The sequence below is a fragment of the Eupeodes corollae genome, chromosome 2 (assembly GCF_945859685.1).
Source record: "Eupeodes corollae chromosome 2, idEupCoro1.1, whole genome shotgun sequence".
NCBI lineage: Eukaryota > Metazoa > Arthropoda > Insecta > Diptera > Syrphidae > Eupeodes > Eupeodes corollae.
Genome location: NC_079148.1, coordinates 34,106,894 through 34,133,245, shown reverse-complemented (window position 1 = coordinate 34,133,245; position 26,352 = coordinate 34,106,894). Strand labels below are relative to the sequence as shown.

The following is a 26,352-nucleotide window of genomic DNA, read 5'->3' as shown; positions in this document are numbered from 1 at the left end:
GACTTCCTTGATGGTCAAATAAATTAAGGTGATATTTAAATTACGGCCGCAAAAAAGGAGTATTGTTTGGTTTGTGTTGTAAATGGTGCTTTTTCCGAGCTAAATACCTTTTAAATGGAATAAAGAAGATATTTTTTTTTGCACAAATTGTACTTTATTCGAAAGATATGGTTCGCATGGTTCCGTGAAATAAGGCCAAGAGAAATGAAGCAAATTTAAAAAAATTGGCGTTATTGCAATTTGAAAAGTGAATCAAGGCCAATTTCGAAATGGTGATCATATTGCGCTTTGAGAAAGTGAAATAAGGCCAAATAATTTTGTGAAATCAAAACAACTTCTTACGGTGAGGTGTGCAACAACCCTGCTTGCTTGCACACTTTTGGACAGGTTCAAAACTTGGTGTATGGAAAGTTTCTTCGCATTTAGAAACCATATTGTTGAAAGAGAAAAATCAACCCAATATGGCTTAATTTCACTTCATTTAAGTGTGATAAGAATACATAAAGAAAGTGAAACAAGGCCAGTTCTTGAAATGTTGCATTATTTCACTTGGCTTTATTCACGACGTAGTATCCGTGGCATGGTGGTCAATGCGTTGGACTGTCATGCCAAAGGTCTTGGATTCGATCTCTGCCTGTGCCATCTTAAAATTGTTCACGGGTACTGCCTCTTACGAGGAATTGACAAATTCTCCATGAGTAATTCTTGTCATGAAAAGTGTTTTCTCAAATTAGCCGTTCGGATTCGGCTTAAAACTGTAGGTCACACAGGAATATTTGAGAGTTGTAAGTCACTAGGCCTAGTTCTCAACGGACTGTTGCCACTCAACTTATTTATTTATTATCCACGGCACCCGATTTCAATCCTTCACATCGCTTAGTGTCCTAACAGCTCAAAATTTCCAGACGTTCAATTTTTACAACTGTGACGTTGTTGAATAATAATAATGTTTTCCAAAAGTTTTAAGTGCCAAGTCTTAAGCTTTTAAACGACAATATCATCCACATCATTATAGAACTTGATAGTCTAGAACAGTGATCTATTTTATTTTGCATTAAAGTTTATAGTTGGAATAAATTCTTTTGTTCATTTTTGCATTTCTGCTATAAACGAAAACACTCTTGAATCGATAAAGCAATTTGTCCCTTTAATAATTTTGAATTCCAAAATTATATTATCCCCACCAACTTCAGCTGCCCACGTTTTATATCGCCTATTCCTTTTTATTCAACATTTTTTTTAGAATTTAAGAGTTCCTCAAAAAAAAAATAATAATAGACAAACCCACACATTCATTCAAATATCTTATATCCTATATGCCTTTATACACCGCACTTTTCCCTTCCTTTCTTGAGGCCTTTATCCTTAATTTAAGAATAAGTTTTTCGAATGGCCCAAATGGTTTGAAAAGAAAGTCATTTGCCTTTTCTCGATAAAAAAGTAAGCAAAAAATATAAAAAGCTAGTGTATGGTGGAATGTTTTGTGTGAAAACAAAAATACATAACTTTTGCAATAGCTACAAAAATACACTACACCCCAAAAACTGTCTGCCACAAAAACCATCAAAAATCACATAACATTTCAATTTACAAGCAATTCCATTGAAATGCTGTTCATGTCACAACGAACCAAAAAGGTCCTTTGAAAACTCCAATTTCTCTCACAAAGGGCTTAAATTTACTTATTCTATTTTATTTTCTTCGTTTTTCTTCCTTTTTTTTTTTTATTCTTATACGAGTGATTCTCTTGTAATTTATTTGTATTTTATCTTTTCATCTTTTTTCGATTTGATGTACAGCAATTCTCAGTACTTTGTGCAAGGAATTTCTTCACGTAAACGTCTCGGCGATTCTTTATATGATGAACAATGAGCAATTCGGTCATAGTACAGCGTCTGCTCAATATTTCCTGCAATTGGCCGGTTACTTGGGTATTCCAGTTATATCATGGAATGCGGACAATTCTGGACTTGAGCGACGTGCCTCCCAATCGACACTTCAACTTCAGCTAGCTCCAAGCATAGAACACCAAAGTGCGGCCATGTTGAGCATTCTCGAACGTTACAAGTGGCATCAATTCTCGGTGGTGACCTCTCAAATAGCCGGACACGATGATTTTGTCCAAGCTGTGCGAGAACGTGTCGCCGAGATGCAGGAACATTTCAAATTCACAATTCTAAATTCAATAGTTGTTACACGCACCAGTGACCTTGTGGAGTTGGTCAATAGCGAAGCCAGAGTAATGCTCCTCTATGCCACTCAAGGTGAAGCCATCAATATCCTTAGACAGGCTGAAGAGTTGAAGTTAACGGGAGAGAATTACGTATGGGTGGTGAGTCAGTCTGTAATTGAAAAGAAGGATGCACATCCCCAATTTCCGGTGGGCATGTTGGGAGTGCATTTTGACACAAGCAGTGGAGCCTTGATGAATGAGATTTCTAATGCGATTAAGATCTATGGCTATGGAGTGGAAGCGTACTTGACAGATCCGGCAAACGCTGGAAGAAAGTTGACAACACAATCACTTTCATGTGACGATGAGGGTCGTGGACGTTGGGACAATGGAGAGATGTAAGTATTTTAAGTATACATATACACAGACATCATGATGTTTATATAGATAAAGATATAGATATTGATGATAATGATAAAATATCATCAACATGATTATGATGATGATGATGATGATAAAAACGATTATTATTATTATTATGATTATAATGACAATGATGTAGGATGGCATTGATGTTTAAGGGGGTAAAAGTTTGGGTTAACTTTTCATTTTTCTTTGTTTGTTTTTGTGTATATTTACAGATTTTTTAGGTATCTACGAAACGTATCGATTGAGGGTGACCTAAATAAGCCAAACGTTGAGTTCACTGCCGATGGTGATCTGAAATCTGCCGAATTGAAAATTATGAACCTCCGTCCAAGTGCGAATAATAAGAATTTAGTTTGGGAAGAGGTAAGTGTGCGAAATGTGAATACAATATTTTGTGGATGTGGATGGTGAGTTGTTTTCGCCACCATTGACAAAATTATTTTTATTTTATTTTTCTAACCCCTTAAAATTGATTTTGACAACATTCCGATTGGACAAACTTTGTAAAAAGTTTTATCAAAAAGTTTTTGTTTTCCTTTTTTCTTTTAGTAAATGGAAAAATATTTAACTAATGTATAGGACAGGTATCCTCTTTTTTATTTTTGTTGTCGGTGAAATGCGATAAATTATTGACATATTCAGAACAGAAAAAGTTTCCTCAACCGAACCAAGCCGAAGTGAAATACACAAATTATCGCAAAATTTATTATTGTCTTGAGTTATATGTAGGTTAGGTCTATAAAAATCTACTTTCCTATACAAGAATCTTTGCAGCATTTACTTGCTTAATGACGTGTTGAGAGGGATATACCTCTGACTCTGAGTGCCTGTGTCAGGTTTTCCACCCCCTCATAAAAGTTGACATTTATTTATACTGTCTTTTTGGCAAAGTTTGAAAAGAAAAATTTTGAAATACCTGTTCTGAAAAGTGAAAATAGGAAAAACAAAAACAAAAAAACAGAAAGTTAAGTGACAAAATTGGGTGTGTCTGGAACCATGGGTTTGGTAGAGAGGGAAAGGTGTGAACAACACATGACGTGTATATGTAAATTGTTCACGTTTTGTTCATATGATGTTCAAAACACAAAACAATAAAGAAAGTGACAAATTCGTTTATTAAAGTCTGTTTTAGTGCCAAAATTTAGCCTGTAATTTCTCATCAATTTACATATACATATGTCATGTGTGTGTAATGTGTATGTAAGTATATATTATAATATCTCAATGATACGAAATTTTATAGGCTTCCTATAATCCCTGCTGATGCTGTCGTAAAAACAATCATATGTACATAACAATGTATGTAAATAGCATAAACGTCTAAACGAAAAATAAAATTGATTTTTGAAGCTCTTAAGGATTAGATATGTAGATAAATATGTACATAAATTGCCTTCAGTTTGATTGTGTGACTGCTTAACGAAAACATCAGATTTCAAAATTCGCAACTATTTTTGGGTGCTTATTGGTATTTGATAAAAACTAATGAGCCTATAGAAGCTTAGTTTTATTATCTTTTGGTTCATTACGACTCATTTAAAAAAAAAAGTTAAAACAAAAGCAACACGTAATGATGGTTTGGAAGCGACTAAGATGATGATGAGTAATTATTAGATCAGTAATTGCATAAGAAACCTGATAGAGTTTTGTTTATCAAGGTTATTATGTCTACAGCCATACATACACCAATTATGATTATAATAATACATATTCCCAAAATGTCTATCGACCCTTGTACTATTTGTGTACCTTTGTGTTTGCCACCCTCTTGTCAAGTGAGTTAATCTATGTTTTACAAAGACAAAGTGTAAACTGAATTGAATGACAGGTGTTCACATTAGAGATGACACATTCTGAAGACTCATAATTGTCGAATAACTTCCCACTTGATTGGTAATAAGAGACAAGAGCTAAGTGCGGTAGGCCTTTTTAAATTTAAAAAAATTAAAGATGGGAGCGAAATAAAATGATAAAATGTCAATAAGAGTCTTTTCAAAAAAGTCCCATGTTAATAAAAAGAATCAAACAATTTCGAATAAGAAAAGAAATATCTATTATTGAAAATTTTAAATATGTTTCCAATGGCACTCAGGAATGGTTGAATTTTAGGGGCCGATGTTGATTTTGTATGTTAAGGTCCAATTATGTATGAAACAAAATATTGGCCAAATGGCCGCAGGGAACTTAGCGGTAGACCTCCATCCGATGGTCCAAATAATGGTCCAAGGCAAAAATGCATGTTTAAGCTCTTGAACATCAGTCACAGTTACTGGCTGACAGTTTTCATTTTGGAAAAAATACGGCCCAATGATGCTGCCAGCCATAAATTGTCGCTCTTTGTGGGTGTATTGTTTTTTTTTGAAAATGACTTTTTGATTATCATTCACCTAAATGCGGCAATTCTGCTTATTGAAGAATCCACTGAGGTGAAAATCTGTCTCATCACTGAAAATGATTTTCTTGGAAAATCGATCATCCACTGTTCTTATTTCTTGTCACCATTCTGACCACTGATGACCCCGCTTGAAACGGCCAATAAACATACATTGTATATGCAATTTTGTATGCATAATATTCATCAACGACTGTGAAATTGAGAAATGTCAAAATTAAATTCAGAAAAAACTTTGACGTTTAGGTATGGTTCACATTCAGCATCGGTGATTAAAATTAAACCAGCCTTTATATATAGTAACTAAAAACCAAAAATATTTCAAAAAGGCCACAATCTTTTCAGGTCACAATATTTTCTTTTAGATTGTTTAACAAGAAAGGTGTTTTAGATCAGTATTTGGTAACTTTTGCTGTGTTATAATTATTAATTTTTACCACTAATTGTTGGAAAAATATTAGCTTTCACATCTTCTGTTTAATTTTTTTTTAAATGAGAAATTAATTAATTCGGTTTGATAGTGAAATTAAAAGTTCTGGATACAAACAATCTCAAAATACTAAACCTAAATTGTAAGAAAATCTCAAATAATTCAATTTAAATCACTTTTTTGTTGAAATAACTTGAGGTTCTTGAGTGAAGGTTTTTAAGGAAAGGTTTTTCCAATTATGGAAAAGAATATTTGTTAAGCTGTTACTATAAAAACTTTAATCTTGTTTAACAAGCAAAAAGTACAGAATTACGAAAAATGACATGATACACCCTTCAATAACGCATTGAAAATGTTTAAATTAGAGAATAGAGATGAAATTCGTAAATTTTTCGAGGACATAAATCCGTGAAAATTGCAACGAAATAAACATCCACCTATTTCTTTTTAAAATACGGCGTTACTTCTCTTCACCCAAAACCATAACGCCAAAGTCCCAAAGTGTCATAAAGTCCAAAATTGGGCACAAAGAACAAAAAGTTTTTAAAAAATCGCCATAAGCTCCAAGCGAATGTTGTAACGCGAAATACATTTTTAATAAAACAACGTTAGTTGACATTTTACATAAAAGAATTTTCACCTTCCCATAGGAAGTTATTGTAATCGGTCCGATTTGTCGAATTGAAAATGTTGACATTTCTCGACTTTTCAAGGTCCCTGGAACCGAAAAAAAAGATGTATGTGCGTGCGTGTGTACGTACGTTTGTACGTCCATATGTTGGCGAGTTTTTTCGTCTATGGCACAAGAACCAATAGATATGTCGACTTCAAATGAATTTTTTATCCAGATAATAATGCAGAAAAACCCTCAACAAAATTAAGTGTGTGTTTTTTTTACCAATTTACAAATCTGGTGAACATTTTGGTTTACCCAAAATATCTCACGAACCAATAATGCTAGCGAATTAAATTTTATATCATATATTGTGAAATAATACAAAATAATTGAGTTCTTGAAAAAAAAACATCAATTAACGAAAAATAATTTCCAACTCGAATATTTTACGAACAAAAAATAATTTTATCTCCAAAATAAATGTGCAACGAAGAATAACGTTTTTGAAATTTGGTGAAATTTTGAGAAAAAGCAAATTGACTGTTTTTTAGTCCAAATAAAAACCTAAAAAAAAGAGGCTGGGATGCGACCCAGACTGATAACTTCTCATCCCGTCTGTCGATTTGTCTTGTTTAAAAGTTTGTCTATATGTACTCGGTATCAATTTTTACCAAATTTGCGTACTATTTTTTGTAGATTTTATTTTTTATGAAAAAACGGACTGTTGGATTTTTATATAAAAATTACTGAATATTGAAACAATATTTTCTTTAAAATAAAATAAGTTTGAAGCCAATATTTTTAATTTTTGAAAAGCTATTTGAGTCGAAAGTAAATTTTTACCAAGTTTTAGTATTGTTTTTTTTTAGAGTTTTATTTTTTGTAGATAAGTTGTCAATTCGATTTTTCTCAACATTTTGCAGAATGTTGGAAACAATATTTCTTATAGGATAAAATAAGTTTGAAGCCTAAATTTCAAGTTTTTGAAAAGATATTTTGAATCGATATTCAATTTTTACCAACTTTTGTTAAATTTTGTTTAGGTTTTTAATTTTTTCTACAAAAACTGTCAATTCGATTTTTTTTCAAAATTATACTGAATATTAACAACAATATTTTTTGAAAGATAAAAATAGGTTAAAGCCAATATCTACAATTTTTGAAAAGATATTTGAGTCGAAAAACAATTTTTACAATTTTTTAAACAATTTTTTTATATTTTTTTTTATTTTTTAATTTTTTTTTAGATTTTTATTTTTTATAAGAAAAACTGTCAATTCGATTTTCTCAAAATTTTATCAGATTTCAAAAACATTATTCTTCTTTGCACAAAAAAGTCGTAAAATTTTGGAGGTAGCACATTTTTTTCAGTTTTTTTGATTTATAAAAAAACCGCTAAATGGATTTTTTTAAAAAAAAATATACTTCTTTGATATCACGTTACAATATATTATATAAAATTTAATTCCAGTCTCTAGCGTTTTTTTATAAGATATTTAGGGTTAACCAAAATTTTTACCTTTTTTTCAATCTGCTATGGGAAAAAAAACACACAAACTGTGTAAAAAAAATTATTTGAAATCGATATCTCTTCTGGTTCTTGAGCTATGGACGACGAAAAAAACGTCGCGAACGTACGGACGTACGAACCTATGTACACACGCACGCAAAGACATCTTTCTAAAAATCTTTTATTTCGACTCTAGGGACCTTGAAACGTCTAGAAATGTCAAAATTATCAATTTGACAAATCGGACCCATTACAATAACTTCCTATGGGAAGTTAAAAACAATTCTAAATGTTGGTAAAAAAATTATTTTCGACTCAAATATCTTTTCAAAAATTTAAGATATTGGCTACAAATTTATTTAATCTTATAAAAAATATTGTTGTCAACATTCAGTAAAATTTTGAAAAATATCGAATTAACAGTCTTTTTTACAAAAACTAAAACCCCCAAATAAAAAAATAGTTAAAGTTATTAAATATTCATTTTCGACTCAAATATCTATAACTGACTATTAAGTTAGAGACACGAGGTCAAGAAGTAAAAACCTAACATATCGTCATGTAAGCAATTGAATGTAAGAACAAAACAAGTACCTGCACAATCTCAAAAAAAGTTTCAGTATGTATACAACTTTCAAATTTGTTACATCAGTTAACAACATGTTAGTGAGATGATAGGTTTCCTAGAAAACATGTTTTTTTTGTTTTTCTCAAAAGTTTAAAATCTTACATTTGTATTGTTCTTGCAATCCCCAATTCAACTAAACCCAAATCAACAAATAAGTTGCAGCTCCTTTTTTTTCAAAAATGTATGGTATCACCCTTCAAATATCGACTTGGACTATTTCCTTTACAAATGTGTAAAAGTCAAGAAGGCGCCACTATAAAAACAATTAGAAAAGTAAATTGATTTGAAATTTTAGCTATTACGTAGGTTGGTATTTAACCTTGAATTCAATGTACATTATTAGCTTGAAGAAAACTTAAAGGTTTAATTTTGTACTTTGTGTGTTCTGTACACTGTACAGCCATACTAAACACTCATGTTCAGTTCATATTTATTTTGAAATAAAAACTAATTGACTGACTAAATTTTCAATTTTTTCCATGCTACATTGAATTTTCATTTATATGGTCGGTCGCAGTCCTTTTTAAATCAACAAAATATAGGACGATACATTTTGTAATATCGGAAAATGATTCCGTTTTATTATTGTATAGGAACACAATTTTTTTCTGGGAAAATGTTTATACTTATACAATGTAGGGAAAGTATAGGTTTCGTGTAAGAAAAATGGAGTTTTAATCAAATTGAACACTATGATAATAGAAAAATTCTAAAATATGGTTTTTCCATTATCATCGATGGTTGTGTCGTGTTTAGGTCCAGTCCGTCCGCCTGATATTCAGTTTTTTTTTTTTTTTTATAAAATTGTCATTATTTTTTGGTTACTTCGATACATTTTTAAAATCACAAGAGGAATTCTATCAACTTACTTACTTTTAGAAGAAATGCTGGTTGAATTATATATCAGCTCCGTAGAGACCTAATTAAATCACCTTTTATTTTTCTTATACAATTTTGACCTTGTTACTAAGCGAATATCATTCAAATAAGACATCAGGAAGATTAGCAGCATGCGATTCCTTTGAGGTATGTTTAACCACTTTTACGGGTGGGATCTGGGTTATAACTTGAGTAATATTGGTTTTATATACTTCTAGAGTTTGGGAAATATTTGCATAGCCACTTAAATTAAATATAAATTATTCTCAACTGCGGCCCATACAAAAATCGGTACGATACGTTTTTTTACTGTAAACTTCCTAAAAGTGTTTGGTCATTTCACCCAATACTTTGTGCAATTTAAAAATGTCATAGTGACCAAAACAAACTTATTAACATTTTTTTGTTGTGAGGTTTGGGCAATATTACCAGATTCCAAATTAAAAAAAGAGGCTGGGATGCGACCCACACTGATAACTTCCCATCCCGTCTGTCGATTTGTATCAATCTTTACCAAATTTGCGTACTTTTTTTTGTAGATTTTATTTTTTATGAAAAAACGGAATGTTGGAGTTTTATATAAAAATTACTGAATATCGAAAACAATATTTTCTGTGAAATAAAATAAGTTTGAAGCCAATATTTTTAATTTTTGAAAAGCTATTTGAGTTGAAAGTAAATTTTTACCAAGTTTTAGTATTGTTTTTTTTAGAGTTTTATTTTTTGTAAGAAAACTGTCAATTCGAATTTTTTAAAAATTTTACCAAATGTTGAAAACAATATTTTTTTATAAGATAAAATTAGTTTGAAGACAATACTTAAAATTTTTGAAAAGATATTTGAGTCGAAAATCAATTTTTACCAACTTTTATACATTTTTTTTAGGTTTTTATTTTTTGTAAAAAAACTGTCAATTCGATTTGTCTCAAAATGTGTCCTAATGTTGAAAACAATATTTCTTATTAGAAAAAAATAGTAAGAAGATATTATCTCAAAGTTTTTAAAAGATATTTGAGTCGAAAATTGTTAATTTTTTTTTCGGTTTTTAATTTTTTGTAAAAAAACTGTCAATTCGATTTTTTTCAAACTTTAACTGAATGTTGACAACATTCATTGACAACATGATAAAAGTAAATTAAAGCCAATATCTCAAAGTCTTGAAAAGATATTTGAGTCGAAAATCAATTTTTACCAACTTTTATATATTTTTTTTAAGGTTTTCATTTTTTGTAAAAAAACTGACAATTTGATTTTTCTCAACATTTTTCAAAATGTTGAAAACAATATTTTTTATAAGATAAAATAAGTTTGAAGCCTAAATTTCAAGTTTTTGAAAAGATATTTGAATCGATATTCAATTTTTAAGAACTTTGAGTAATGTTTTTTTTAGATTTTTATTTTTTTATAAAAAAAACTGTCAATTAGATTTTTCTCAAAATTTTATCAGATGTAAAAAACATTATTCTTCGTTGCACAAAATTGTTTCCGATATGAAATCATATTTCAGTCGTAAAATTTTTGAGGTGACAATTTTTTTTTTCAGTTTTATTGATTTATAAAAAAAAACGTTATATTAATTTTTTTCAAAATATATACCTGTTTGGTATCATGTTACAATATTTTATATAAAATTTAAGTCAAGTCTCTAGCGTTTTTGGTTCGTAAGATATTTAGGGTTAACCAAAATTTTAACTTTTTTTTCAAACTGCTATGGTACAAAAACCACCCACGCAATTTTCTTGAGAGCCCTTTCTGAATCTTTCTGCCTTATTATCTGTATAACAAAATTTATTTGAAGTTGATATCTCTTCTGGTTCTTGAGCTATGGAGGACGAAAAAAACTAATTAACATATCGCCCAAAAGATGTCACTTGTTTCACCGGTTGGGCATTCTGACAAAATTTTCGTTTCTTTTGAGTTTTAAATTGTTTTACCTAAACCCAAACATTAATCCAAAAAAAAAATGTCAAACCGCCTAAAAACTCGGAACGTCAAGAAAACGTAATAAGTATATTTGGCTTTATTTCACTTTCAGAAAGCAAAATAAATAATTATAAAAGCACACTTGCACTTTCGGTAGCAATATTTTCTATACCAACCAGAATATTTCACTACATTCTTAACAGACTTCCTTGTAATTTAACCGATTGCTTGCGGTGTCTTATATCAAAGCGTAATGCGTGAAAAGTAGCTACGTGAAAAGTAGCTTTGTTTGAGTCACTACTTTTTTGGTAAGTTTAAAAGTTTCAACTAGAAGTTTGACATTATTACGTTTCAAATGACAGCTGAGTTTAAGGTATTGACAACTACCGACTTAAAGACACGACACGAAATGAATGACCCTATACAACTAAATGAACTGAATCCATGATAATTTTCAAAAGATTACATTAAATAAATGTTGTACAATTTTTAAACAAATTAAATTAACCGAAATTCCAGAAAATAAAGCTCAGAATGAAATGCAAGAATATAAACTTGTACAATTGAATTAAATGAATGACTTCAATGGATTCCATTCTTCAACAAATCTGAGCCAATTTATGCGATTTTCTTGTGCATTTCATGTTACAAAAACATTATTATAAATACTTACATACGTACAGAAATGTATTTACATAATAATGAGAAAATCAGAAAACTATTATATTCAACACTTAATTTTGTACCCTTATTTTTCCTTTTTAATGATATCCAAGATTGAACATCATGTTTGCATATGTAAATGTAAATAATTTTCAATAATGAAGTTCTTCATACATATATTATACCTTCTCGAATATATAAATGCACATCCTTTATAATGAGAGAAAAACTTCAATGTAGGTAGGTAGGCCAAGGCATCCAAATTCATGTTCCAAGTGGGTAAATTTTACGATTTCGAAACATTAAATGTATTACGTGTGGGTAGTTCCCAATTGCGATCAATACCGTAATAATATGAACCAATAAAAATAAAAAACAAAAATATATATATTGATATGACATGCAAACATACATAAATATTTTCCACCTATAAGTATGTACATATATTGCTGAGGTAGGTATATAAAGATTATAGAGGAGCCATCAGGGCTGATTTTGAAGGCGTAGGTATTTTTATATTCACTCGCCTCGCACCTTATATTCATTCCAATTCCATTGAGACTGCAATATTTTGCTGAATAACAAATGTTAAATTCGGTGTAATTCTTTTCCAAAAAAGAAATAATAATAGGTTAGGTATTCTTTGAGAATTTATCACTTATTTGAACTTATTTCTGTTAATAACACTAATGGTATGTATGAACAGGGTGGGTCAAAAGTGACTTAATTTCAAATGATAATTACTTTTATAGATTAATTTGTATTAATTATTTATTTAGTAAATGCAAATTATAATTTAGGTGGCATCATCATTGAAGAAAGGCCCAATATTTTGTCTATAGTTATACCTTAGGTTAGAGGTTATCAGCTTTAATCGAGTGATTATTTTCCAAATAAAATTCAAAAAGTTTGGACCTCTAGTTAATTTAAATAAATCTTCCAACTTTTTATTTCTTCATGCCTTGAGAAAGAAAATAAAATCAGAAGAGTTTAATTTCTTTCAAATTAAAAAGAAACTTATGACCCACCCTGTTTGTATTTCTAATATCTCTTGCACAACACAAAAAACTTTTACATTCGTCTTTTTAAACAGGACTAATATTTCCTTATAAAATTGGCCCTGTTTATATTGCTTTCCAGCCATTAGTATCCTTTGAAACGAAAGAAGTCTTATCTGATGGTTTATGGACTGTTAGTCGACATTTTGGCCAAAGAGACTATTTATCAATGCCACATTAAAGCCAAAATAACAGCACCTTACATACAAACATACATACATACATACGTTCAAGTATATATACAATAGTCTGTTTTAACTTTTAATAAGAAGGAAGTTTCATAAGAAAACCGGAAAAGCAAAGAGTAAGGATAATATTTTAAAAATAATAATAACGAGTTTTGGTTTGGAAAATTAGATTTAATGATTGTATTTTGTTATAAGAACCTTTTGTATTGTCAGTAGCGAAGGGTAGCTGTGTGTATTGTTAAAGTTTAGATACCGTACTTTGAGGTGTTTTAAGTCTCTATGTGTATAGATACAAGTGATGAGTGCTCATGCTCACGGTAAGTTAAGCATAAGTTGAAGATATTAATAGGAAGAAATTTAAGAAACATTTAGAGAAAAGTTTATAGAATAACTTATCTAAGAAGATAAATTTGATATATTATATTTTATATATATTATAACTAGCTAAGAAAAGTATACACCTTGCTTAGTTAAGGTAAACAACATTTATAAAATGCCAAAGGAACAGCAGGTGATAATGTTTCCATTAAAAATTAAGAGTCAAGGATTTTTAAAATCTTCAAAAGTGAATAGTTTTTGAAACTTGATGCGGATCTTAAGAATTCAACCGAATTTAAGTAGTCTAATACGCGAATGACTGTTAAATGAACATAATCTTTGCTGAAAGCAAAGGAATACAAATCAATTTCATTCCCTGAAGAAAGTTGAAAACTTTTGCTTTTTATCAAACGAAACTAATCGTTATCCTTTTCAAACTTGTGTTGTTTTTTATTATTTTTATGAAAAGTTGTTGCAGAAAAATGTTAAGGCAAAGCAAAACAATATTTAAAACTTTTAAAATAATTTGAAAAAATTATTTAATTCTTCAAAAAATAACGCCTTCTTGCACCTCCGTTTTTTAAATAATTTTTGTATTTTTATTAAAGAATTATATTGCTTAATTTTTAATTTTCTCATCTATTTCCCTGTATATAGAATATAGTTTAAGTTTCAGTTTTTAATTGTTTTTATAGTTTTTGAAGTTCTTTAAATAGCAATTGAGGAACACGTCATACGAATTACTTCATTATTAATACTTGCCAACATTTGTTTGTAACTTTTTTTTAATTAAAAAACCATACTGACTTGGAAATTAGAAACAACTTATCAAGTACAGTTTTCGAGTGTACAACATCGTTTTTCCTATGTTTAAAAAATTTTTTGTTGGGATTTAATAAAATTATAAAAAAGGCTGGGATTCAACTCACACTGCCAGCGGTATTTTTTTATAATAAGTCAATTTTTATGTACGATGTATTCGAGAAGTATAATCAATATATTTTTATAGGAGAAGACTGTCTTTAAATATAAAAAATATGAACAAAAATATTTGTATAGCAAGAAACAACTTTGAAGTCAGTACCTTCTTTTATTCTCAAGACATTTAACTCAAAATATAATTTTAGGGACTTTCCTATTGTTTTTTGTATAAGGTTTTTATTTTGCTTCCAAATGGTTATAGCTTTGCGAAATAATAATAAACATTTTTTTTATTAAATGAAGAGAGTTTGAAAACAATAATTTGTAAATAAAAATAGATTCTGTTATCAAGATACTTAAGTCGAAAATAATTTTTTAACAGTTATTAGTTGTTTTTTGTTTGTGTAAAAAAAATTCAATTAAATTTTTACTGAAAATTAAATAAATGTGAACAATACTATTTTGTGCAGAATCAAATAATTTAGTTTTTTCCGAAATATTCGAGACGAAAATCCTTTTTTACCAAATTTTAGTAGTATTTTTGAAGGTTTTTCTCTTTATAGAAAAAAAAAACTGAATTGGGTATTATTTAATTCATAACATAAACAGGTGATAGTATTTTATACAAAATGTGAGTAATTTCGTAGGACGTGGTTGAGATTATTGAGTCAAAAATCAATTATTACCAATCTTTAGTAGTCATTTGCTTATGCTGTTATATACGAGTATTTTGCCAAATTTTTAGAAAAATCGTCAGATGAGGACGAATGTAAAGTTATCAATTTGTGTCACATCCCAGCCTTTTTATTGCCAAGGATTTTCATGAAGTCACTAAAAATCAAATTTAAAAAAATATTTCTTAAGTTTTAATGTATTTATAAAAATTCTTAAAGTAGCATTATAATTTTTGAACCTTAAAATTGACTTGTCTCTAGAAACAACAATTACATTTTTTTCCATTTAAATGGCAAAGTTAAAGTATTTAATGTTAATTCTCCATTAGCACTATTTCAAAAATTCCATATGCTTTACTAAAATTGTTTTATCCCATACAAGTTCTTTTGAAATGTTGACTTATTTAAAGAAATAAAACATAACTGCAGTTGAAAGTAATGAATACTACAACAGATGTAAGGTTTCTGAAAATTATTTTAAAATACAAGCTTGTCAAGACTGAAATCAATAAAGACCAAATATATTTCCGAGAAACTTGGTTTTTCAAGCAGAGTCATAAATAAATTTTAGACTTATGTATGTTAAAAAAAACAATAAAGATTTATATCAAACATCCAGTCAATAATATTCTTCTTTTGCAAAGTAAAACTTTACCAAATAATTATGAATAAAGTTTTCGTTGGTTTAGGGGTAAGTTTGTTTGAAACAGAAATTGTTGTCTAACAAAAACATTTAAATATAGGTTTTTAAACTATCATTAATGTAGTTATATATTTGTGTAACACTTCTAAAACACTCTTATTGCGGTCAGCATAATTGTGTATAGTATGTTTATATTGCACTCGAATAAGATTGACATACCAAACAAAAATAATGTTACATTTTTAACAAATATAACTGCAGAAAAAAAACAACCACAATAACTGACATACAAATTAACAAAGTCAGAAAAAAATACAAATATGTCACAAATATTCTGTTTGTTTTATTTATCTGAAAATAACGATAAAACAGAGGGTAACACTTAGGCGTATATTTTACTTCTTTTTTTTTAATATGTACGAGTACATCTTTGTTATTATAAATCTAAAAATAATAACTAATCATGTTCATCACATTGGCTACTGAAAAAATTAGTAAAAGAAAATCATTTAAAGCCTTAAAAAAGTATATGCTGTTTGACCACCTTTATGGCCAACTGGTATAGAAATTAAGCAGTTTTTGAACCATCCAAAAACAGACTGGGCCAAAAACAAAATTCGATTTCCGGTTTGTAATTTCGAGAACTGTTTTTGCATCTATTATCATAATGTGAGCGGTATGAAAACCAAATCACATGATTTCTTGAAGATAATGATAAAGATGAAAATTGTTATTTTGTAGTTATTGGTGATTTTAACTTGCCTAATATTAATTTGAAATTCTCCAATGATGATAAGCAAATGTTTCCTTATAATGTTGTCAAAGATTATGAATATAATGTTATTGTTACAGAAAATCAACAATATTTATAATTCTATTGATCATATTTTGGATTTAATTTGTATTGATAATTGCCTTAAAGCTCAATTTTTGGACCCATCTTATAAAATGTTATAAAATAGCATTCATCACAATGCAGTTAAAATAGTTTTTTAACTTCCCAAAGGAAGTTATTGTCATGGGTCCGATTTGTCCAATTGAAAATTGAGTCGAAATAAAAGATTTCGTTCGTACCTTCGTACGTTAGTACGTTCGCGACGTTTTTTTCGTCGTCCATAGCTCAAGAACTAGAAGAGATATCGATTTCAAATAAATTTTGTTATAAAGATAATATAAGGCAGAAAGATGCAGAAAGGGTTCTGAAGAAAATTGCGTGGGTGTTTTTTTTTTCCATAGCAACTAAATATCTTACGAAAAAAGTATATTAAAAAAAAAAATCAATAAACGTTTTTTTTTTAAATCAAAAAAACTGGAAAAAAAATTTGCCACCTCCTAAATTTTACGACTTAAATATGATTTCATCTCCAAAACAATTTTGTGCAACCAAAAATAATGTTTTTGAGAAAAATCGAATTGACAGTTTTTTTAAAAAAAATAAAAATCTAAAAAAAACATTACTCAAAGTTGGTAAAAATTAAATATCGATTCAAATATCTTTTCAAAAACTTGAAGTTTAGGCTTCAAGCTTATTTTATCTTATAAGAAATATTGTTTTCAATATTCTGAAAAATGTTGAGAAAAATCGAATTGACGGTTTTTTTACAAAAAAAAACCTAAAAAAAAAATTAATAAAAGTTGGTAAAAATTGTTTTACGACTCAAATATCTTTTCAAAACTTTGAGATATTGGCTTTAATTTACTTTTATCTTTCAAAAAATACTGTTGTCAATATTCAGTAAAGAGTGGGTGGCGCAACAGTCCGTTGAGAACTAGGGCCTAGTGACTTACAACTCTTAACCATTCCTGAGTGCGAGTAATGTTGTCAGGAATGGAGGGGACCTACAGTTTATTTAACGAATCCGAACGGCTAATTTGAGAAAGCACTTTTTCATGACAAGAGTTACTCTCGGAGAATTTGTCAATTCCTCGCAAGAGGCAGTACCCGTGAAAAGACTTTAAATGGCACAGGCAGGGATCGAACCCATGCCACGGGTACTACAAAAAAAAATATTCTGTAAAACTTTGAAAAAAAATCGAATTGACAGTTTTTTTTACAAAAAATTAAAAACCGAACAAAAATAACAAAAGTTGGTAAAATATGATTTTCGACTCAAATATCCTTTCAAAAATTTGAGATAATAGCTTTTAACTAATTTTTGCTTATAAGAAATATTGTTTTTACCATTAGGACAAATTTTGAGAAAAATCGAATTGACTTTTTTTACAAAAAATAAAAACCTAAAAAAAATTTATAAAAGTTGGTAAAAAATTGATTTTCGACTCAAATATGTTTTCAAAAATTTGAAACATTGGCTTCCAACTAATTTTATCTCATAAAAAATATTGTTTTCAACATTCGGTAAAATTTTGGAAAAATTGAACTGACAGCTTTTTTACAAAAACTATAAAAAAAACTCGGTAAAAATTTACTTTCGACTCAAATAGCTTTTCAAAAATTAAAAATATTGGCTTTGAACTTATTTTATTTTACAGAAAATATTGTTTTCGATATTCAGTCATTTTTGTATAAAAATCGAACAGATGGTTTTTTCATAAAAAATAAAACCTACAAAAAATAGTACGTAAATTTGGTAAAAATTGATACGAGTGCATATAGACAAACTTTTAAGCAAGACACACGGGATAGGAAGTTATGAGTGTGGGTCGCATCCCAGCCTTTTTTTATTTTTCCATTCTGAATGAATCTAAATCCAATAATAATTTACAATTATATGGTTTTAAAAATGGTAATTATGATTCAATAGATTGGCAAACATATCTTAAGCGGCAAAGATACTAAACAAGCTTTTACGCTGTTTCGAAACATTTTAGTTTCAGCGATTTCTTACATTCCAAAAAAAACTGTATTTTAAAGTTCAAATAAACCTATTTGGTTCAACAAAAGTATATCAAGACTGAAAAATGTCATGAATAAACTTTATAAAATTAAAAAGTCTTCAATTCATTTAAATGAACACTTCAAACAAATTAGAAGGAAATATGAGTTTTTCAAAAATACAAGCAATACATCTCGACTCTTGACGTTTTTGGTCATATATGACCAAGAAAATAAACTCAACTGGAATTCCATCTAGCATCACTTATAATTATGAGTTGTCCGATGATATTAATATAATTTTCAATACATCGTGTCGTTCTTTTTAACTAATTTTATTGATATCAAATAAGACTTTGCAAATGCAAAATATTCAGATCCTGTGGTTAATCTTGGTGATCTGCAGTTATCTGTAGATAATGTCTTACAAGTACGTTTATTTGTTGGAAAAAGTTTTTCTATTTCACCAGACAATATTCTAAAAATTCTTTTAAAAAATTGTGCTAATATACTTCCTACTCCACTTTGTACAATATTTAAATTTTCTTTAAGCAATGGTGAGTTCTTAGTTGAATGGAAATACTTTATAATAACTCTCCTTCATAAATCAGGTACAATAAGTTTGGTTGCCAATTACAGACCAATATTGCAAAACTGCAGTTCATTGCTAAGGTTTTTGAAGCTGTAGTAAAAAACTAATTGTATAATCTTATTCACAATAACATATCAGATTACCAACATGGTTTCTTAAATGGTAGATCCTGCACTACAAATTTATCAATATTTTCATATTTGTGCCTATCACAGATGGAAATGCATTCTCAAGTCGACACAATTAAGACTGATTTTTCAAAGGCTTAGGCTATATGGATTTCACTCTCAGCTCCTAATGTGGATAAAGAGTTATTAAGTAGGTAGAAAACAGGTGGTGAAAATTGAAATTATGACTTTTTCGGGTGTTCCTCAAGGTAGTCACCTTGGACCACTTCTTTTTATCATTTGTATTAATGATTTACCATTACATCTTACTTTTTCTTAATGTCTTCTCTTTGCTAACGATTTGTTCCATAAATTCATTGAACGATACAAAGAAAGGTTCACCAAGTTTTTCAACGTTTGGTCATTGTAATTTTCCATCGTATAATTTTCCTCTTGATCTCTTGAATTAAATTGTTGTATGTCCGGTTTTGTTACTATGTTTATGAGTTTTTATGGATTTAAATGAATATGATTTTGAAATTGATTTTAATATTAATAGAAATGTTTTGAAACATAAATAAGTAAATTTGTTATAATGCTATATGTAAATAATGTATTTTATTTTTATGTTATGTGTCATAAGTATTATTCTAAGTAGAGTGTGTAACTTTTAAGACGAATAAATAAATTAAATAAAATATTATTCAGATTTTTACTAAAAGGGTAGGTTTTCAAAATTTCCGAAAATGTCCATCCTCCCACAAAAACCATTAGTAGAATGAAAGATTTAATTTGTGTTTCCCTTTAAAATCCATCAAGCCCTTTCCGAAGTAGAAACACTTACACAATTGGAATTATTCAAAAATACACACAATATTTGATTATGTACGAGTATATGAAATACCAACAGTTGAGTTAAAACACCTTAAAGCATCCGTAAAGGATTTTATATATGTAACAGTTGTAGGTGTCTTTAAAACATGCAAAGTAATAATGTACTGAAATATTTATAAAGTTGCAATTTCAAAAACACTTTCATTGAATTAAAAATGATTTCTTAAAAATAGATTTGTGGATAATCTGAAATAGATAAGACACTGTTTAATCTTGACAAATACCATAAATTTATGAAGTTTATATAAATTAAAAGAACTCGCAATATATGCAGATACAAAGTTATCATTACAACTTTCTCTCAAGAAGTTTATTTTTTCAAGATAAACACATTTTCTTAACAGGTATTTTTCCTAGGAAAATAGCAATATCCCTATTTCGGATTATTGGTTTATGATTTGTATACTATTTTTTAATCTATTCTCAGATTGGAGTATGGAAATCGTGGGAAACACAAAAGCTAGATATCCGGGATATAGCTTGGCCTGGCAACTCACATGCCCCACCACAGGGCGTGCCAGAAAAATTTCATCTGAAGATAACATTTCTAGAAGAAGCGCCTTATATAAATCTCTCGCCAGCCGACCCGGTGAGTGGTAAATGCCTAATGGACAGAGGTGTGCTATGTCGTGTTGCAGCTGATCACGAAATGGCTGCAGATGTCGACATCGGTCAAGCGCATCGCAATGAGTCCTTCTTCCAATGTTGCAGTGGTTTTTGTATTGATTTGCTGGAGAAATTTGCCGAAGAATTAGGTTTCACATATGAATTAGTACGCGTAGAAGATGGCAAATGGGGGACTTTGGAGAATGGCAAATGGAATGGACTAATTGCAGAGCTTGTTAATCGAAAAACAGACATGGTTCTAACCTCACTAATGATAAACACAGAACGAGAAGCTGTCGTGGATTTCAGTGAACCTTTCATGGAAACTGGTATAGCAATTGTGGTGGCAAAGAGAACAGGAATTATATCACCGACAGCATTTTTAGAACCTTTCGATACTGCTTCATGGATGTTGGTAAGGTTTTTTTTTTTTGTATTGCTTGAATAATTTTTGAGAACTTAAAATCCCTTCAAAAATCTAATTTGAATAATTTAACTGGTTGAATACCTATTTCTATACATGTACATATACGCAGGTTGGAATAGTTGCTATACATGCAGCAACTTTTATGATATTTCTATTCGAATGGTTATCACCAAGTGGATTCGATATGAAATTGTCCTTACAAACGGGCTCAGTAATTCCCTATAGATTTTCCCTTTTTCGAACTTATTGGCTGGTTTGGGCCGTTTTGTTTCAAGCTGCTGTGCACGTGGATTCCCCAAGAGGCTTTACCTCTCGATTCATGACCAATGTTTGGGCCTTATTTGCTGTGGTCTTTTTGGCTATCTATACTGCCAACTTGGCTGCTTTCATGATAACCAGGTATATATTAAAAATTTGCATAAGTGATTTATGTGTTGGAATTTTCAAGAAAACATATTTCCATATTTTTGTTTTTTTTATCAGAGAGGAATTTCATGAATTTAGTGGATTGAATGACACAAGATTGACCCATCCATTTTCGCATAAGCCTTCCTTTAAATTTGGTACTATTCCTTACAGTCATACCGACTCAACCATCCATAAATACTTTAAGGAAATGCATCATTACTTAAAAGAGTAAGATTGGTGATTTGTATTGAGTTTTGAAGAGTGGTGGTTTTTAATGTATCTTTGTGTTTTAAAGTTTCAACAAGACTAGTGTGGCTGAAGGGGTTGCGTCAGTTTTGAATGGAGGCTTGGACTGTTTTGTTTATGATGGAACTGTTCTGGACTACTTGGTGGCTCAAGACGAAGATTGTAGATTATTGACAGTCGGCAGTTGGTATGCTATGACAGGTAAGTGTTTTTATCATTTAAACTTCATTACACATCAAGATTTAAATATTATTCATTCTAAAGGTTACGGTCTTGCCTTCAGCCGCAATTCAAAATACGTTCAAATGTTTAATAAACGACTTTTGGAATTTCGTGCGAATGGTGATTTAGAACGTTTGCGACGTTATTGGATGACCGGAAGTTGTAGGCCGGGCAAACAAGAGCACAAATCATCAGATCCATTGGCTCTGGAGCAGTTCTTATCAGCTTTTCTACTTCTAATGGCTGGTATTCTACTGGCCGCCTTACTATTACTTTTAGAGCATATGTACTTTAAATATTTCCGTAAACGTTTAGCGAAGTCTGATAGGGGAGGTTGTTGTGCTTTAATATCATTGTCAATGGGTAAATCATTGACATTCCGTGGGGCAGTTTATGAAGCAACGGAAATAATCAAAAAACATCGCTGTAACGATCCGATTTGTGATACACATTTATGGAAAGTTAAACACGAATTAGATATGGCCCGATTAAGAATTCGGCAATTGGAGAAGGCCATGGATAAACATGGCATTAAACCACCACAATTAAAGTAAATATACATAAAATATTGTTTAGGATTAAGATGTTTTATTAAAACTTGTTTTTTTTTTTTGTTTAAACAGACTGGCGTCTTCGTCAGATTTACTTAATCATCATCATATGAAAGAACGTCCGCCACTGTTGGGAAATTTAAGCTTAGGAGGCAGTGCACAAGATTTATACAGGTGGTAAGTTTTTTCATATTTGTGTTGTTGCTTGCAAAATGGAATGTGCATGATGGTCCCTTAGTCACGAATACCAAATCAAATGAAATAAATCCTCAAACGGGAAATTAAGACCACTTCGAAAATAATATATTTTGTTTTATAAAAATTATTTTATTTTATTAATAATAATATCATTTGTGGATGTTTCCATTGCTTTGAATATTAAAAAGAATCCTAAGCGAGGGTGTTTCAAAATTGTAGATTAAAGGTTAGGAAATAAAACTCTTTAAAGATTAGTTAATATTGAAACTATAACTTCAACTTTCATTTGATATTATAAACCTTGCAATCATGCATTTTTCACAATTCTTAAATCATCAACAAAATTTGTTTTTTGAATGAAAGAAATGTTTATGAACACAAAAAGAGTTAAGTAGCTCAAAACAATACAAATCAGTTTAAAAGAATGCAGTAAATACAAATGCATAAATTCTTAAAAGATTGCAATCAATTGATTCATTTAAATGATTAATTCAATATTTAATGCACAGTTCATCTTGACGGACCTTACGCTTCATCACACGTTACTTCACCTACATGAAAGTCACTTCGTTTTTAATATGGATAGGATATTATTAAAAACTTACATTTTCCAAATTTCCTGGCCAAATAATAAATTTTAAAGAAAACTAAGTGTTACATTCCTTATCTGCTTTGTCTTGAATTTTTTTAAATAATAACCCAATGTAGATTTTTTGTTAAAAATGTCGACCTCTTTTTAAACCTTCTTAGTTTTTATTTTCTAATCCTGTAGAATATCTGCTTACTGAATTGAAATCCTAGATATAATCAGCTTGATCCTTAATCTTTATCTATAAATTCGTATCTAGTTTTTTGTCGTAAGTAAATCTCCTATAGTAGAAAATGTTTGAATGAACAGTAACACCCTTTGAATTTATCAAGTACTACAAATAGTATAACTTAGAATCTTGTATCTATGATAAAAATATTATTACAATTAAATCTTTGACTCTAAATGGATTAATAAAAATAAGTACGTTTCCAAAAAATTATCAAACATTTTGAGAACATATTTCAAAAATTTCACTACTCAATTGCTGAGTATTTTTGAATTAGCACTTAACTTGATAATTTAATCTCGTACTTATTTTTTACTAATACAAATTAAAACTATGGGTAAGTAGGTACTTTTTTTCAAATCTGAAAAAAATGTAAACCCCAGAACAAATAAAACTAACAAATTCTATTTTCTAGGTCTTATAAAACGGAAATTGCTGAAATGGAAACAGTCCTTTAAAATATTAGCATCCGGATCCTAGTTCAATTTTCAAAATGAAAACATTTGTTAACATGTAAGTAACACAAAAACAAAAAAGAAGAAGAGAAACATATATATACATAATATATTTAAATAGCAATAAGTTAACAAAAGAAAAAAAAGAAAGCAACATTTATATTACAAAAACAACAAAAAAGAAAACTAAATATAAACAAGAAAATGTAAAGCATTATAAATGATAAAAAAAAACGAAATCAAAATATTTTGAAAGCAAAATTAAAACTAAAGAAAAACAAAAAAAAAAGTTGCGAAACATAGAGACACAAACGGAATTTATTTTTAATAGTTTTCAAAAAACAAAAATATAATAAAAACAACAAGTGTATAAAAAACCATACATAGAGCAAAACTAAATTAAAACACTAACTTCACAAAAAAACCAAAACGAACACAAAAAATGTTTTATTTATACGTAAACAAAGAAAGCATTGTTTTCACTTCAATATTCTAAAATAAAAAATATTTACATAAATATATATATAAATAAAACACAAAACAACTCCAAATAATTAAATAAAATAAAATTTAAGAAAACTTTAAAAAAAATTCCTGATACAACATTTTATCAAATACAAAACATAAACAGAAATAGTACTTACCTACTACTTATACAAACATTTAAATAAATCAAACAAAATTAAAATAATAATAAACAAAACAAAATTCTTTAAAACAACAATGCAAACTATATATTGTTAGGAAAATTGTAAAATTTTTATAAAACAGAAATCGAAACTAACTAAAAAAACAAAAACAAAAAGAATTGAATTTAATACCACCAATAATTTCCCACAAGTCTCTAAAGGAACAAGTAATTATACCAACTTAAAAATTATTTATATTCATGTATTATGTAGATTTTATTTAAGGGTTTGATGGTCTCAATGAAAAGTTATCTATCTACAAAGATTACTAGGGAACATACATTATTTAACACTTATGATTTACAAAGTAAAGTAAATATTTACCACTCTAAAGCTCAATAATTAATTGCACTTTTACTTTAATTGATCCTGCTTCAAAATGTATGTGTTGGACTCAAAGATTGTCAATTTGCGTTTAAATTATTAGTCCATTTTTATATTAAGACCAAAAATACATTTAAGATCTGGAATTTTTGAAAGTCTTATGCTATAATTGTTGGTAATTTTTAACAGAAAAGTGCTTTCGAATCTTTTTAAAGTAAAACTCACCTACTGCCATGCCCATTTAATTCTATTTTTGAAGCATCATTTTTTGGAAAGCTGAAATGTTTTATACCTTAGTTTGTTCAAATCAATGAAACGTTTATACAAAGCTTATGCAGGTGGTCCGCTGGAATTACCTTTCTATAATTTTAAGAAGGTTATTTTACAAAAATTGTGTTAGACTTTTTGTATACCTAACTTTTGTATTCAGTCTCCAGGAAAAATCTTAAATCCATATGAGCATACGTACTTTTTAAAATTCTTACAAACACCCTAAATAGTAATGAAGTATATTAAATACTTAAGTTCAAGTGAACAACAACCCAAAAACACTTGAACTCCTTGATTCCGGTCGTACTTAAGGATTACCTTAAATTATTTATTTTTTCTTACCGACGTACTTTTAATTTCAATAAAATTCAAAGAGGAATTAATGTCCATGAAAAATTGAGAGCACTTAAGGTTGGTGAAGTAATAAAGTAAAACTCTTTTATACCTAAAAAGAAATTGAAGCACTGTCGGGATTGAAAACACTTAATTTGTTTCTGAAAAGAAATATATTTTAAAGGCATTTACCAAGTTGAGAGGATATTTAACAATAATTATTTACTTTATAGGGTTTTCCGTTTTTAACAACTGTCATCTTTTGACATATGGCATGTTTTTTTCTGTTGTAATGCAGTACGTCACGCTGATCAATATAAAATTATAAAAACATTCACTATACTGAATAAGTGAATGGCTTTGAATGTATTAACTGGAGTAAGTACGTTTTTTGCATCATCATGTAAATCAGCTTTTTGATCAGCAAGTCCCTCTAATTTAGCATAGTAGCTCTCCTTGGCTGAATGGTAACTTTGGCTCCCGGAAATTACGCCAGAATTTTTTTTGGAAAAAACGCCAGAAAATTCTTTATACAAAATAATTCTGGCTTTTTTTCCTAGGAAAAAATCCCAAATTTTTCTGGCAAAATTTCGGAATTTCAGGCATTTTTTCCTAAAAATTTTCTGGCGTTTTTTCCATTTACAAAAGCGAAAAAGCCAGAAATAAAATTGCATGTCAGGGGCTGTTTTTTCCTGTTGTGATAAAATGTCTGCAATATTGACCAAGTAGCGACTTTTGAAATGCAAAACATTTTTTGGCTTTTTTTCCAAATTGATATTAGGAAATTAGGCCAGAATATATCAATTGGTTTTCTGGCCCAATTTCCATTTTGGTTTCTGGTTTTTTTCCATTTCTGTCTGGCACAATTTCCAATGTTTCTGGCTTATTTTCCACAAAAAATTCTGGTTCTTTTTCCAATTTGAAGCAGAAA

At 29.1% G+C, this 26,352-nt stretch overlaps 1 protein-coding gene across 1 annotated transcript; it reads left to right on the top strand.

The window, feature by feature from the left end:
- The first annotated feature begins 1,663 nt into the window (after positions 1–1,663).
- Positions 1,664–24,764, top strand: LOC129948455 (glutamate receptor ionotropic, NMDA 2B). The gene is made up of 9 exons (XM_056059458.1): positions 1,664–2,571; positions 2,815–2,965; positions 20,302–20,895; positions 21,017–21,306; positions 21,391–21,543; positions 21,611–21,762; positions 21,826–22,333; positions 22,407–22,511; positions 23,766–24,764. Exons 1-9 carry the CDS (start codon positions 1,859–1,861, stop codon positions 23,806–23,808), a joined length of 2,709 nt encoding a protein of 902 aa, XP_055915433.1. The 5' UTR covers positions 1,664–1,858; the 3' UTR covers positions 23,809–24,764.
- Positions 24,765–26,352: the final 1,588 nt, after the last annotated feature.

Excerpts from the sequence above, each read along its gene's own strand:
- LOC129948455 (XM_056059458.1), top strand. The coding sequence starts at position 1,859 with ATGATGAACAATGAGCAATTCGGTCATAGTACAGCGTCTGCTCAATAT. Across the intron at positions 21,544-21,610 it reads ATGCATCATTACTTAAAAGA|TTTCAACAAGACTAGTGTGG; the intron begins GTAAGATTGGTG and ends TGTGTTTTAAAG. Across the intron at positions 22,512-23,765 it reads GCACAAGATTTATACAGGTG|GTCTTATAAAACGGAAATTG; the intron begins GTAAGTTTTTTC and ends TCTATTTTCTAG.